Genomic DNA, 14,921 nt, shown 5'->3' with positions numbered 1-14,921 from the left:
AATTTTTCACTTGTGCTGTGATCTCTGATATACATTTGATGGATTGGCACAAAATTTGGCAGACTAAACACTAAACACTAAACACCAACATTTAGGCTATCTCAAGTGCAGCCTCACAGAGCCACTAGCATGACTGTGGACTCTTGTTTTCCCATGGTGAAGAGAAATCTTTTGTCAGCTGATTCACTTTGGGAGAAAATGCAGAGAATATGTAGAGGTAGAAAACATTTAACTCCATATAGTCAGTCATATGTAAAGCAAGACCTCTGTATCACCTGCTGTATGTTATAATAAGAGAAGCAGAGAAATGCAGCTGTGACATGAGACACTTTGTAGTATGGCAATGGCAAACAAATCAAGTTGAGGCCATTAACTTTGCTTATGATGACATCACTGTTATCATCAAGGTTGAATTTGTTACACAAAGAATTTTTATCCATAATGTCCAATGGAGAATATTATAGAAGGTATGATGTGGATAGGCAAGGCAAGATATAGGGTAGATTGAGACTGCCTGAAATATTTTTGAATGAATGCTAACAATTTGTTACGCTGTGCTGGAAGAGTCTTGTCGTCTATATTTAAAACCACACCTTTTGTTTGTAACAATGGGTAGAAAATAAGTTGTGAAGGTGTCACTGTGTCTTTGCAAGCCCTCATGCTGTGTCCTTCATAAGAATAAGATACATACATATCAAAGTACAGAACCAACATTGACTTACTAACTCAAACATGCTGATTGACAGAACTTAACAGTGTTTACTGTAATGAGGAAGAAAGACAATTTTCCTCCTAAATTAGTTTTATTGATAAAATGTCTCCAGAAAGAAAATATATACAAAATATCAGCCATCAAACAGCAGAGAATAAATGCTGCCTTGACATCTGATACAACAAATTCAGCTGTCAACCTCACAAAATCATGACATACAGTTTCACAGCGCTCACAAGTGTTGGGAGGTTGTAGCATTCATCTATTATATACGTAGAAGATAGATCTTCTTGTCTGGAAAGCAGTGATAAATTACATTTCTGGTTGATTTCTGTTGACTATACTCAACATCAACATCTTTCATAGTGAAAACTCCACCCAGATAACGCTCATTAAATCGATCAGAAAAATTAAAAAACGGAGGAAAAAGGTATTTACTCAAAAAATCCTTCATTAAAAAAAATGAACAAGACACTGATATACAAAGAAAATCTAATTACCATCCTGGACTGAGAGGATGTACATGGCGAATGACAATAAAAGGCATAGTTTTGTCTTCAGAAGACAGTCTCTTCCTCCTAAACGATCAGGGCCATATTCAATAAACTAAGTTAGCTTTTGCTGGTGTGTCCATTTCAACATGGATCAACAAGACCAAACTAAATGATAGTGAAGTTTGTTCCTCAGTGAAATGGTGAATTATTGAAACCACTCATGACATGTAACATATTTAGAAGACCTTTTTGGGTTTAATGCTACAGCTACTGTGAACAGCACAGAGGGTAACTGTGCACTTTGTCCCTCAACTCTTAGCTCTCCCTCCTCTGTGGTGTACAGACGAGTTCATACTACACAGTATGGACTACATACTAACTTCACTCGCTTGTTCAACTCTCTGAATATTACCAACATGGTAAACATTAAAATCAAGTGAACGTTTGTGTGTACTTTGAAGATGAACAGTATATCTATATGTACTGTCAGTCTTTCATCAGGCTGAGAGAAGCACTGATACACTGAACTGAAGTTGGGCTTTTTAAGGTCTCAGTGTGGCTTTAGATCATGGGAGATTATGTGGAGTACGAAATCATAAAAAAAATAATATTTCAAATTTAGGGAGGGATTCAAAGAGACTAAATTATCAAGAGAGTGAGGGGATAGGGGAGTTAACAGAGTCCAGGGGCTCCCAGTGACAGTTCATCATGGCGTCGTAGAACTCCTCACTACGTTGCATAAAATCTTTGTTCCACTGGTCCACGTCACATTCAGGGATGGGCTCTGTAAAATAACACCAAGCAATGATTTATACACATCCACACTGTATGGTGTTTATCTGTACATGCAAACAAATGGTATGGGCCTAAGTCAAAGCGATTGTGATGCAAAAACAATAGAGACAACCCCAAACCAAACCTGGAGTTATGAATTTAACAAGTTATATCAGTCAACTATTTACGATTACAATTCCTTAAAAAGGGTTTAATCAGCTGTGACATTACTAAACATTACCACTAACATTTAATATACAAACATTTCAAGGTGCACCTGAAAAGATGTGAAAAGATTCAACAGTTATCTTATTACTTTTTTGCAGAAATAAGTTAAATTGTTTCCTGTATATACAATAAGGGACAAAACTGTGGCTGCTGCTTGACTGACGTTGTTTGTGGGATTATTTAATAATATAAATTAGAAGTGCTTAAACCGATGCGAACTGTGTCCTGAGTTAATAACTACAGACTTACTTTTGTAATGATAACAAGTGTTACCGGGAGGCTGCAGTGAGGGCGTAACGTCAGGTGCAGCAGCTGCTTTGCTAAAGCAGTCAAACACGCTGCACTGCAGATTATAGCAGCAACGTCTGTCCAGGAGCTTATCAATATTTCAGTACTGACCAGTCAGCAACTGGTACCAATTTAGTACTGGTTCTCAATATCCATCCCTATTCCTGAGTTATTTTGGCAACATAACATTGGGTCTGCGCAGGCAGCAGACACTGAATGGTAATAAATATTTCACTGAAAACAGGTCTTACCTTCTGCATTATCTTCATCTATATCCTCAGTCTCCTCATGGCTCTGCTGAGGAAAGACATCAACATTGAAAATATATGCCTTTAACAAGAAATCTGAATGGACACAATCATGCTACAAGAGCATAAAGGCACATATTTACATCCAAGATAGTTGCACTACTATAAGAACATTTGTGCACCTCTTGTGTCATATATGCTGGTTTGTGTCAGTGAGTTATTTGATTTAAGTCCATGTAAAGGAAAATCAGAGATTTCTTTTCAAACACATTATACATGTTAGAAAATAACTGCTGAAAACACATGAAAAGACTGAACTATCTTATGTTGCTCAGATATCATTTTTAGCTCGTAGCTTAAGGATATGAGCATTCCATATATTATATGGTATAACTTCCATTTGAGCATGAGTATCCAAGTATTTCACTGACCTCTACAGCTCCTGACATGTCAGTGGGTGGCATCCCCATGGGAGGTGGTGGCATCACATGGCCTGGTGGGGGGTATCCGTATGGCCCATAGTTGTAGTTGTAGCCACTGCCGTATCCACTATTATAGCCGCTGTTATAGCCGCTGTTGTTGTAGCCGCCGTACTGGTCGTAGCCCCCCCACTGAGAGTAGTAACCCCCCTGACCCCCGCCGCTGTTACTGCCATAGTAACTGGACTGGGACTGGTTGTAGTTGCTATGGTAATTCTGGCCCTGGCCCCCATGGTAGTTGCTCATCTTCTGGCTGCAAAATAATAAAAATAGATATAAGTTTCAATAATACTCACATCTCATGTCATCAAAATTAGACATCTGATTTAAACATTCATGCAACAAAATGTTATGTGTTTCAATTGAATATTAATGGGTTTAAATTCAGAAAACATGAACATAGTCTGGAATAAGAGTGTCACCTATGGATGGCTTTGGGGTGCAGGTTTGAAGTTTCAAAGAAAAAGTTTATTGTTATGTGTTACTTCCTTTATCTGAATATACTTACACTTCTAAAATTATACGATTAAGATCCCTGATCATACCTTTCTATGGACTGATGAGATGATGTGCAGTATCTTACCTCTTTGCTACAGCGATACTGAGTCTGAGCGGTTTACCCCCGAGCATCGTACCCTGGCACTCCTCGATCGCCTTCTTCTGCTCGCTCTCCTCTCCAAACTTAACAAAGCCGTAGCCTCTGCAAGTCAAACAACAGTCAGCCCTCCTATCCTCATCACCACACACTCCATACTTGGCATTTAATCACCTTATAATGAGAAACAGAATATAATGGGTATTATTATGGTAGAACTGAAACTTGTTGTTTTACTTTTAACATGAGGTAGCATCACTTGAATTGTGAGTTGCTCTTGCTTAGCCTATATGGGGAAAACAATAGTTTTAGCATAAGACGGCAAGAAAACATTTTTTTTTCAGCCTTTTTCGAAAATAGATGAAGATGTACTGGAGGTCAACGTCCATTGCACCGCTATGCAAATATTCATTACATCACAGAAACCAGGACATTTTTTATATAATATTCAATCCAGAACAGAATATACCATATCAAAGAAATAAAATAAATAATATATAGTTCAAGAAATCTTCCAATGTTAAGCAGAATATATCTAACATCACTAAAGCCATGGCGTCGTCTGGTCCACCTGTGAGCTGACGTACCTGGAGTATCCATACTGGTCAGTGACTACTTTGGCTCCCTTGCAGGAGGGGTACTTCTTAAAAACCTGGTGCAGCTGGAAGTCGTCCACCTCAGAGGCCAAGTCGCCCACAAACACTGAGAACTCCGGCCTGAGAGAAGTAAACACTTTACATCAAATCTATCACCTTTTATACACAGATATTACTGTCAAGCATTAAAGGGACAGCAGGCTTCTGGGAAATTTTACCATTTTATTCTTTTAAATCAGGGACACAACTGAGGCATGCATAATTTTGTCTGAGTCTTTGACACTGAGTAAGAGATAAATGGGAACATTTCCCTCAAACCTGTACTGTCTCTTTCATTTCTTGATGTTCTTGATGTAATTTGCATACACACGCATAAAAGTACATCATTTGCATACATGCAGCAGTCAAACAGACAAAAAAGTGAGGGAAGCACTGATATGAAAATTCTTCACACTATTAATAGATTGTTTACAAAAATCTATGCAGATGCCAACACTGTTAATTCATTTATTCCTGTTTGTCCATTTGTCTTTCACCTGCCTAAACACAGCTCACCGAGGACCATCATTTCACTGAGGCTACACGCTAACCTACAAGTACTGCTGCATTTATATACTTTCTATTGTTTACTCCTGCACAATAATCAAACTTTAAGCCAATTTGACTTTGGAAAATTTGAAAAGATGATGACAATGTAGCTGTAAAAGTCTACAGTTTCAATGTAAACATAACTTCTGTTTGTTTTCAAGAAACTCCCTTTAAAAAAGGGTCCTGCTCATCCATGCAGGTGTTTTCAATCACTCTCACTAATTATACATATGTTGAACTTGGTTGGAGCTACGGTATGCTGGCAATTACATGATGTCATCAAACTGCATGTGACAATAACTGCCCTGCCATAGCAGGTGCAATGGTGGCAACGGGAGACTGCGGGAGCTGTCAATCAAGTACAGCCCACACAGTCTTGGGCTGTATTCACACCAAATCAGGCAATCCGGCACTACGACGTAGGGGGGCTACAATGGTGGGAGTGTGTCGTTTGAGGTACCAGCGAGACAATGAAATGTGATCCAGGAAGTAAAGTTGGAGTTACAGATTCATGCTTTTAAGGACTTATCAGAAGCCAAAACACTGCGCACCGGTTTGTAAAACTCACAGGCAGGATTTTACAAAGAAATCCACCAGGAATGTGTGCTTGCATGTATATGATTGGCCAATACAGCAACTTGCCAGATGACATTGGCGACATAAGTGAAAACACGTGTGTGGATGGACTGTGGGTGTGTGGGGGCTTTAGAGTGTTTGTATTCCATGTATGAAGAGTTTTGGGACTCAACTCATTGCACTAAATATCGATTAGATTATTTTATATTTATATTTTTTCACATTTACCGAAATGTGATATATCAGAAAAATACTCTCAATAATATTGTAATATTGATTTCAACCAGAGTGCCCTGCCTTGGCCAACATGACAGAGATGATGACATCATTATAAATTAATCTCCACAGAAACAACATAAGTGTGTAGCATTTCTTAAACTTAGACTCAACAGTAAGATGCAAAAGTTAAATGTAGAATCATATCTTACCCTGCCTCTGGCCGTTTGCCGTAGGTGGCATAGTTTAGCTTAAACTTCCGGGGCTGCACAGGGGGGAGAGAAAACACACACTAAGCCAACCTCACACACCAAAGACGTGTAGTATAGCACTGATATTGCTGGAAATAGAGAGTGGAGTTATTATGGTTGTTGTTATTTGGGTTTACATACCTCCACCACCCAGACCAGCCTTTAGCCCATTCCTCAGTTAGTTCCTACCAGAGACTCTATTCCCCAGCTTCAAACAAAGTACATTCATGTACAAGCAGCCTCTCAGCCACCTTCAGCAGCAGGTGAACAGGGGAGCCCACTAGCTTGGCCGGCTCACAGGGCCGACAGCATTTCAAATTCACTAGCAAGCAGCTACAACTCAGAACTTTACACGCCGCCTGAGACTTGGAACATTTTCAGGTGGCAAAGTTTTTGTTTTACATCACCAGATCCCCGGGTAGATTTCCTGTCACTGCAGCCAATACAGAACATATTTTCACTTAATGGTATCTGTAACTGCTATTTAGTTTTGCTTCTTTGTTTAAATTGACTGGGAAAAGCACAATAGTGGTAGTGAAAGCAACACAAACAGCAAATTGAACAAATGTGCCACATTTCACTTAAGTATTAACAAGAATCTGGTGTTTTTACAGAGCAAAATGAAAACCTCACATCACATCGACTTCTAAGTATCCAGTACTGTTGTATTTCTGTCGTAGCAAAGGAGGACCAAGACTAGTTGAGCTCCACTATCCACACTCAGATCAACAATTAAATACTGCTTGATATCATAAAGTCTAATACTGAAAAAAAGAGGAAGGCAGTATTAAATTGTCAATAGAATTTATATATTTATGGAGAAACAATAATTATATATTGCGGAAAGTGGTACATTAAAAGACATATTAGTAGGTATTTTGCAATAACAGCATAGAACTGACCGGGTTTGATCCAGGAACCAGTTTTCCATTGAGTCTTTGGACACAGCGGTCGACACTTGCTTCATCCGCCAGCTCCACAAAGCAGTATCCTGCTGAACCCCTGCACAAGAGGACAGCATGTTAGAGACAGGTGAGGAGAAGCTACTTTCTATAAATATCTTTTTTTATAAAGCCACATGTGAATGGATAATGAATACATATTTATTTATAGAGCACTCTTCAAGATACTCAAAGACGCTCGGCACACACTCGGCAAGTTAAAAAAAGATCATGAACTAAAATAAGAACACTAACAGGACACTTTGAAAAAGATAATCAACACTGTCAGGAAGTAAATGAAGTGAGGTTACTATAAGGAATATAAGAGAGGTGTGAACTTGTGCGGTGGACAGAGCTATGTACCAGAGAAACAAGTGATTTTGCCATCAATCCTGTTGTTGTAAGGGTGAGCAGTAGGTTGGTCTTAAAACAGCAGGTTGTCGTTTATGGTGGAGGTGAGCCAGCTCTACTAAACCACCAGCATATCTAATATTGTAGCAGTTGCCTTCAAAGCTGTCACACAGAGGTTGGTGTTCTGTATATCCTACCCTGTTATCCTGTGAGTGATGATCTTGACTCCAAACGGTGATTCGCCCATAGCGCTGAAGGCCTGCTTGATGAAGTTCTCATCCATGTATGGGTCCAACTAAACACACATGCAAAGACATGTTATATTCATCAAATTTTAACCATAAACAAATGTTCAATGTACAAACTGTATAAGATTATTATAAAATTATGACAAAACTAGCATCCATGGTCCTTTATAACACTTGTTGATACACTTGTAGCTTCAAAGTGGCATGCTTGGGACATTTTTAGAATGTTGTGTAAGAAAGCCATTTTAAATGGTTACGGCATGAAAAGCACAGATGTAAATAATAACATTAAATGATGATCCATTGAGGTGTCCCAGAAACCCAATGCAAAAGAGGCAGAATGCGCGGCACAAAGACATAAGAAAATCCAAACATAAATGGAATTCAGCCATTATTAATAATGGTGTCTAACACTTTTTTCAAAAGTTTAAGTGTTGAAAAAACGGGGAATGAGCCACTAAATATCATTATTCATGTTTCCCTTAACGCTGAACTTGAAGCTAACTTCATCGTCGTGTATTGTCTCGTCTCTCATTCTTGTTTATTGTACCTCTTATCTTTCAACAATTATGATTGAAACTGGCAGTAGTTTAGCTAAGATTAACACTTGCATAGTTGCTGTACTTAATTAACACTAACCACTTCTTAGCTTAACTTTCGAGATAACGTTGGAAAGCAATGTTTGTATGCAAAGCGAAATGATAATAGGCAATGAATCACACTTGTTACTGTAACTACGTATAACTAACGCGTGACGTCAACTTCAAGGTGTCAGTTATTTTTGTTTATTTAATTCAGTTACAAAGTTACAGTTCTGGAAATATCCTCCAAACTCAACTCAACCCTCTGCCGATATTAGAGCTCAGAGACTTCACATTATACACATTAACTGTGAACTTTACCGACATTAGTTGATGCTTGCTACAAGGTGAGGAGCTTAACGTTAACGGACAAGGAGTTAGTGTTTGATGTATCATTTGACCATCAACGTTTAACGTTATACTGTGTTTTGATGAAGTGTGTTCATCCAGTTTCTACCGACCAAGTGCTTTAGAGCAGAGTTCAGTCTAACCTTTTACGACAAGGGTCACACGCCGTTGCTAACATAACGCTAAACGAGCAAGCACAGCAGCATGCATAGCTAACAAGCTAAGCTAACGATCCCACACTGAAAGAAACAAGAAACTTCCAACATACATCACCCATCCACAGGCTCGTCTGTCTGTTGAACATCTTGAATGTGAGGATCTAGACCAAACTGAAATGTTTATAACGTTAAAAGTTTCCCCGAGCGTTCACGCCAAACAGGCCTACTTGCGGTTCCTCTTCCTGGGTCCTGTCTGGATGGTAACCCTAGATTTACGAAGCTCTCGCGAGATTTGCAAGGAAGCAGTAACTTTAATCCACACCACGTTTCAAGTGGTCATTTTAACCCAAACCATGATCTTTCCTAAACCGCAATGAAGTGGTTTTGTATCTACACCTAACCACACCTTAACCTTAGTGTTGTCACACAATAAAACAGCGAGAGAAGAATATTTTGAAGCGGCTCGTTTCGTAAATTTCCGCAAATCTATGGTTACCATGCAGACAGGACCCTCCTCCTATTCTGACGCTTAAAAAAAAAAAAAAAACTTTATTAACAACACTTGTAATGCAATTATTTATACAGGGAGATAAAATGAAATAATCACAAAAACACAAGTAGACAGAAAATTGTACAATGTAAAAAACATAATACAGAAATTAAGAGAGAAAAATAAATAAATATTAATTAAAAAGTGAATAAGCAATATTGTAAATGAACTTAAATTATCTAGCAATGTTGTCCACAATGTTTCTCAAGAGATGAGATGTTTTGATACTTCCGGATGGTAACCCGCAAAAAGTTAAAAGTCCCCATTGCAACGGTGCTTATCATCAACATTATCTAGTATATTATGTTATTTTGGGAGAAGTTCAGGATCTCTCTGCTTGCATGTCAGATAATATTCACTATGAGCTTAATGCGTTGATAAAATTACAATTCTGTGTATTTTTTTATTTTATTTTTTTCATTTCTACTTATCTGCACACATGTCTGAATTCACTTAATACGTTTACGTCAGTGATGAATGACAAATGATGAGTGATCATGTAGATCTGACTGTGTTGCGTTATGATAAGAAAACATTTCATAAACAGGAGATTGCTTCACTTAAAACGTTTCTCCACAAATAGAATTATAGCAGAGATGTGTAAACAGGCCTACTCATCAACACACGTGTTGTTGCCCTAGCTTATTTGAAATTCAGGTTGTACAGGACAATAAATAAATAAATGACTTCTTGATAACCCGGTTGTAAGTGACTCCTGTTAATGAATAGTGTGGGTCATACGTGATCAGGTTATACCACTTGGCCATCGATCCTTACTAGTTTTATGATGGCGTTGTACATCAACTTTATCGTTTTCAAAGTATTTTTGACATCATTAAAGATAAGTTAACTCACGAGAGGAATGATAGATGCCTTTTTGTCTCTCTACAGATGAAATGTCTCCAAAAAAATACGTAGCTGTATCTGCTACGAGGTATTGTGATTGATCACCTTGATTCATGTTAATTCGTGGTTGTTGTGTTTTAATTATATCAAGTAACTAATCAAACCTCGAACAAATCCTTGATCTTGACGTTAAAAAGCTAGGTCCTACCGAGATTTGAACTCGGATCGCTGGATTCAGAGTCCAGAGTGCTAACCATTACACCATAGAACCGCTGCGTGCACTCTCCCTTAGTATACATGGGGTCGAAAGTGCCATAACGAAGCCATTGTTTTTAAAGATGATCTTAATAGATAGAAAGTAGACACTAATAGATAAGACAGTCATTATCAAACGACATCGAATTAGAGTTAAATGCTACCATTTGTAATTGAGGCGATAGAGTTTGATGCAGTTAGTGTAGTTTCATAAGCGGTCAAATTAACCCAATGAGAAATTGATTAAATTAATACATCCAAAACGACCAGCAATGAAAATTATAAGCGTTATGTAAATACTGAAATCAACATTTTACCATCCATAATATCACAGAGGTAGTAAAAAACACAGAATGGATGTAAACCTGCAGCTGGGAGGTCAATATAGCCTGCACACGTCCCTTCATGCTACAAAGTTATAATAAATCATAATAATACATTTGTTATTCACAGAGAAACTCAAAGTGCTAAATAGAACAGACGACATAAAGAAAATAATAAATGCTACTTTTTGAAAGCACGTGTTGATTCCCATTTCTGGATACTTGTGATAAAAGGCTTTATTTCCCTGTCAAATAAATTAACTAACACTGACTCAGCTGTTGTCATATGAAGGCTATTATTGATATTTTTCTAATACTTCAGATAGCATATTGGTTCATGTTTTACCCCCAAAAAAGTTTTTTGTCTGTTATTAAATGTTTTTTAAGTCCGTGACCAGTAAGAATTTCTGTAACAGTTTCATTAAACTCAAAGCTTTAAGCACGAGGTGACGCTGTAACCATGGTAACAGTACATTTCAGCCTATGCGGGCCGGACTGGTAGATAAAACAAGTGTGTGCGTAATGACATCGATACAGGAAGAAATCTTTAAATATGTGTTGTCTGGGGACTTGGAGGCCATTAAGCAGTGTTTTGAACGTGAGACTGTTACAGAAGAGTCGCAGGAAGAATTTGACTTGTTCGGAAAGAAGGACGAGGCTGGGAGAAATGCTCTGTTAGCTGCCTCCATGCTGGGCAGCAGCGCCATCGTCTCTGAACTGCTCAACAACGGAGCTCAGGTCAATGAGCAGACTGTCAGAGGTGAGTCACTGGCCACTTTTCTAAGTTTATTACTGTTCAGTTCATTTAAATTGTGTAACAACAAAAGAGAAAAAAGTGCTTTAGCTACTAAATAAGTTGGACTACATAAACACTAAATAACTGAAAAAAACACTTCTTTGAGTCCACCTCGAAGCAACTAAGCGTGAAATAAAGTCAAATTAGCTTTAAATGTCTTTTTGTTTCATACCATAATATACATCTATACATACAACTGGAGATATAAAATACCACACAGCACTAAAATACCTGGTCTCTCGCTAACTCTGGTTAACATAGTGATGACCAATGAGGATAATTCATTTTTCATAAATTATGGTCTTTTTTATTTATTAAATTCCCCAATGTTCAATTTAAATCCATTCAATCAACAGAAATAAATAAGAACATGTGTATAAACGTTCACATGGTGTATGAACATGTATGTGTGCATCTACATGCAGAGGATTCAGAAAGTATTTAGACCCCTTCACTGTTTGCATACTTTATTGTGTTGTAGATTTACTTTTAAATTGATAAAATTGCCATTTTCCCAAATGACACATTATTAGAAATGTTTGTAAATTTGTTAAAAACCAAAAGCTGAAATCTTTCCTTCATTTAAGTATTCAGACCCTCAATTCAGTAATTTGTAGAAACACCTTTGGCAGCTATTACAGCTTCCAGTCTTCTTGAGTACGTCTCTACAAGCTTTGTGCACCTGGATATGGGGAGTTGATCCTGTTCTTCCTGGCAGTCCCTCTCAAGCTCTGTCAGATTGGATGGGAAGCATCTGTGAAATGCCATCGTCAGATCTCTTCAGTGTGCAACACAGTGACAATTGTTGTATACCAGCAGCTCATTTTCATATCTGAGCTGGCCTGAACTCTCAGAGTAGGATGTATATTTCTTCAGCTGCTATAATCACAGTTGTATTTATTCTGGTGTGAGCCAGCTATACATGGCCTCAGTGTGATGCTCTTTGTTTCCCAGGTTATTCATCACTGCACCTTGCTGCTTGTTGGGGTCACCTGGAGACAGTGAGGACTCTGCTTGAACAGGGAGCAGATACACAGGCCAAGACCTTCAGAGGGGAGAGACCTGTAGACCTGGCCAGGAGATACTCCAAGACAGACTGTGCTGACTGTCTCATCCTGGCAGGTGTGTTGGGCTTGATGTTATGGCATTACTTTAGCAACAGCAGGATTAGCAATGATCTATAAAATTATTAACCTGTATGTGTATTTATCTCTGTGCAGAGGCTGAAAAGGACTTGATGTCATTTGTAGCCTTTGTTAAAGACATGATTTCTGATCCAGAGAGGAGCCTCACAAAGGAGGAAAAGGTAACATGTCCTGTACATCAGGATTCAACAGGTTATCAATCCACATATTAATTATTAAAATAACCCTTTACATAAAATAACATTGCCATGATTGCACATTTTACACTCTGTTATAATAGGCCTCTGTCAGCAGAGAAGAACATTTACTCCACTGGTTAGATTCAAATTGCACTCGGATAGATCAAGAAGACATGTGATATCTCATCATGACCCACATGCATTCACAGACACAATGACAGTTTTTAAACAATAACTTGGCCTAACTTCTTTTTGTCATTCTTTAGATGTGGATAGCCTTTATTCAATTTTATTTATATAGCGCCAAATCACGTCAGAAGTTATCTTAGTGCACTTTTCACACAGAGCAGGTCTAGACTGTACTCTCTACTTTACAGAAACCCAACATTCACCATGAGCAAGCACAAGGAAAAACTCCCCTTTATCATTCTTTTTTTTCATCTTTCATTTCTTATTTAAATCTTTACAAAAGTCTTCTTTTAACAATACACGGAACAAAAGTAAAGTGGGAAGAGAGGGGGAGCAGTTTCCATTTCCATCCTCAGCAGAGTCTTATTGATTCTGTAATTTGTTACTTCAAGTTTCAGTCCAACATAAAAGAAGTGATTTGTCTGCCGACAGACCAAGAAATTTGCTGCAAGTTTTGACATTAAAGAAGAAAAATAAGAGATAACAATATCCGTCTGCAGTAATATTCCTGAATTTGTCATTCCTGTGCGGAGAAAAATACACCATCATACACTGATCCAATATTATATTATATTTTTATGTCACAACATGCATCAAGTTTTCATTAGCCATAGTTCTCAGTGGTGACACTTTCACTGTGTGTAAACTCTCCTCAAAGTTACTATAAAATGTAAATGTATTTTTTACTGTACTTGTTTCACAATAAGATATCAGTGACTATGTGTTGTATTTGTCAGTTACAGACAAATACAACACATTGTCACTAATGTTTAAGAGTTAAAGAATACAGAAGTGTCTCTTTTGTGCACATCTAGAACATCTGTACACGAACATGTTCTGCTAAGTCTGAATGGATCCAAAGTGTCAAAAACGCAACAGTCTCAGACTACATAGCCCAAAGGAAAGACATGGAGGACACTCTGCAGCCTATTCTCAGCAAACTATCAGCTCAGTGTAAGTAACAACACATATTTTACCGTCTCAGTATGGGTTATGAAATCTTTTTGTGACTTGCGGATTGTCTTATTTATTTCTGCAGCAGCAGGAAAGATCTAAGAAGACAGAGGAAGATCTACTATATGTGTAAAATTGTTCTCTGACTAATTATTTGGACATCAAAATTTATATGTTAAGTGTTTTAAAAGGTTTAAAATACTGCTCAATCACAGCACACAACCAGTGTTTCCCATTTTAATATTTTACTAGAATTTGACTAACATGATATTTAGTTTCAATAATACTGTGACACTGTTGTCCCCTGCAACTAATTATTATAACTTAATTTACATTGCACCTTTCTTAATTAAAAAAATGCAAAGTGCAGTATACCAGAAAGCACAAGAAACATTATAAAGACAATATAGATGAGTTTGAATGAATCACATTTTCCTAATAGAACATCTTAAAGGTTCAGTTCACACAAATTTTAAAGAACATTTTAGTACTCAGCTCTAATAAAGCAGTACTAGCCCAGCAGATAGTTTTTGCTTTATTTGTCAAGGTTTTGAAATCTGCTGCTGCTGACACCATCGTAACACAATAACTGCTCACTGCTTTCAGTTGTAGTGCTCACACTGTTGAAAATATGTCTTTCCAGAAATAATGTGGGCTTTACTCAGGATAATCCAGGATAACTGACATGCTGAATAAAAGTGTTGATGTTCTTTTTTTTTCTTTTTAATCAATGTAATTAAAACGGTAATAATAAAAAAATCATGGCCAAATATTTTCAAATATTGATAATTGAAATAAATGTTTTATTTGTATTAAACGTTCTCTTGAAGCTGAAACACTTGTTTTAACCTTCCCAATGTGAGCTTTGATCAGTTTCTTTATAGTTTGAAAGAACAACTAACATGAATGTTGGTGACATTCACAGTGTTGTTCTAAAAAACATTTTGCCTCCACTCACTGATCTCTAACTCTATCTCAATCAAAATATAATGAACGTACACACAGTCTGTTC

At 37.5% G+C, this 14,921-nt stretch overlaps 2 protein-coding genes and 1 non-coding gene across 6 annotated transcripts; 1 reads left to right on the top strand and 2 right to left on the bottom strand.

Annotated features, from left to right (window-relative positions):
• Positions 1-784: 784 nt before the first annotated feature.
• Positions 785-9,195, bottom strand: trnau1apb (tRNA selenocysteine 1 associated protein 1b). 2 transcript variants are annotated; one of them, XM_044368967.1, is made up of 9 exons: positions 8,783-9,195; positions 7,535-7,632; positions 6,948-7,047; positions 6,007-6,059; positions 4,406-4,534; positions 3,807-3,923; positions 3,176-3,476; positions 2,748-2,790; positions 785-1,990 (listed from the first exon to the last, which is right to left on the bottom strand). In XM_044368967.1, exons 1-9 carry the CDS (start codon positions 8,816-8,818, stop codon positions 1,854-1,856), a joined length of 1,014 nt encoding a protein of 337 aa, XP_044224902.1. In that variant the 5' UTR covers positions 8,819-9,195; the 3' UTR covers positions 785-1,853. The 2 variants fall into 2 exon arrangements, with proteins under 2 accessions (XP_044224902.1, XP_044224901.1); XM_044368966.1 differs by having other exon boundaries at positions 2,748-2,793; positions 8,783-9,192.
• Positions 6,995-14,681, top strand: ankrd45 (ankyrin repeat domain 45). 3 transcript variants are annotated; one of them, XR_006406569.1, is made up of 6 exons: positions 10,879-11,406; positions 12,397-12,564; positions 12,663-12,748; positions 13,771-13,909; positions 13,995-14,100; positions 14,185-14,681. XR_006406569.1 is itself a non-coding variant. In XM_044368976.1 (5 exons), exons 1-5 carry the CDS (start codon positions 7,065-7,067, stop codon positions 14,009-14,011), a joined length of 423 nt encoding a protein of 140 aa, XP_044224911.1. In that variant the 5' UTR covers positions 6,995-7,064; the 3' UTR covers positions 14,012-14,681. The 3 variants fall into 3 exon arrangements, 2 of the variants coding, with proteins under 2 accessions (XP_044224911.1, XP_044224910.1); XM_044368976.1 differs by lacking the exon at positions 10,879-11,406 and adding an exon at positions 6,995-7,077 and having other exon boundaries at positions 13,995-14,681; XM_044368975.1 differs by having other exon boundaries at positions 13,995-14,681.
• Positions 10,268-10,339, bottom strand: trnaq-cug. Its single transcript has one exon. It is a non-coding gene; the product is annotated as a tRNA-Gln (tRNA).
• Positions 14,682-14,921: the final 240 nt, after the last annotated feature.

This window comes from Thunnus albacares, chromosome 12 (genome assembly GCF_914725855.1).
Source record: "Thunnus albacares chromosome 12, fThuAlb1.1, whole genome shotgun sequence".
Lineage (NCBI taxonomy): Eukaryota > Metazoa > Chordata > Actinopteri > Scombriformes > Scombridae > Thunnus > Thunnus albacares.
This window is presented reverse-complemented; position numbering and strand designations above follow the sequence as displayed.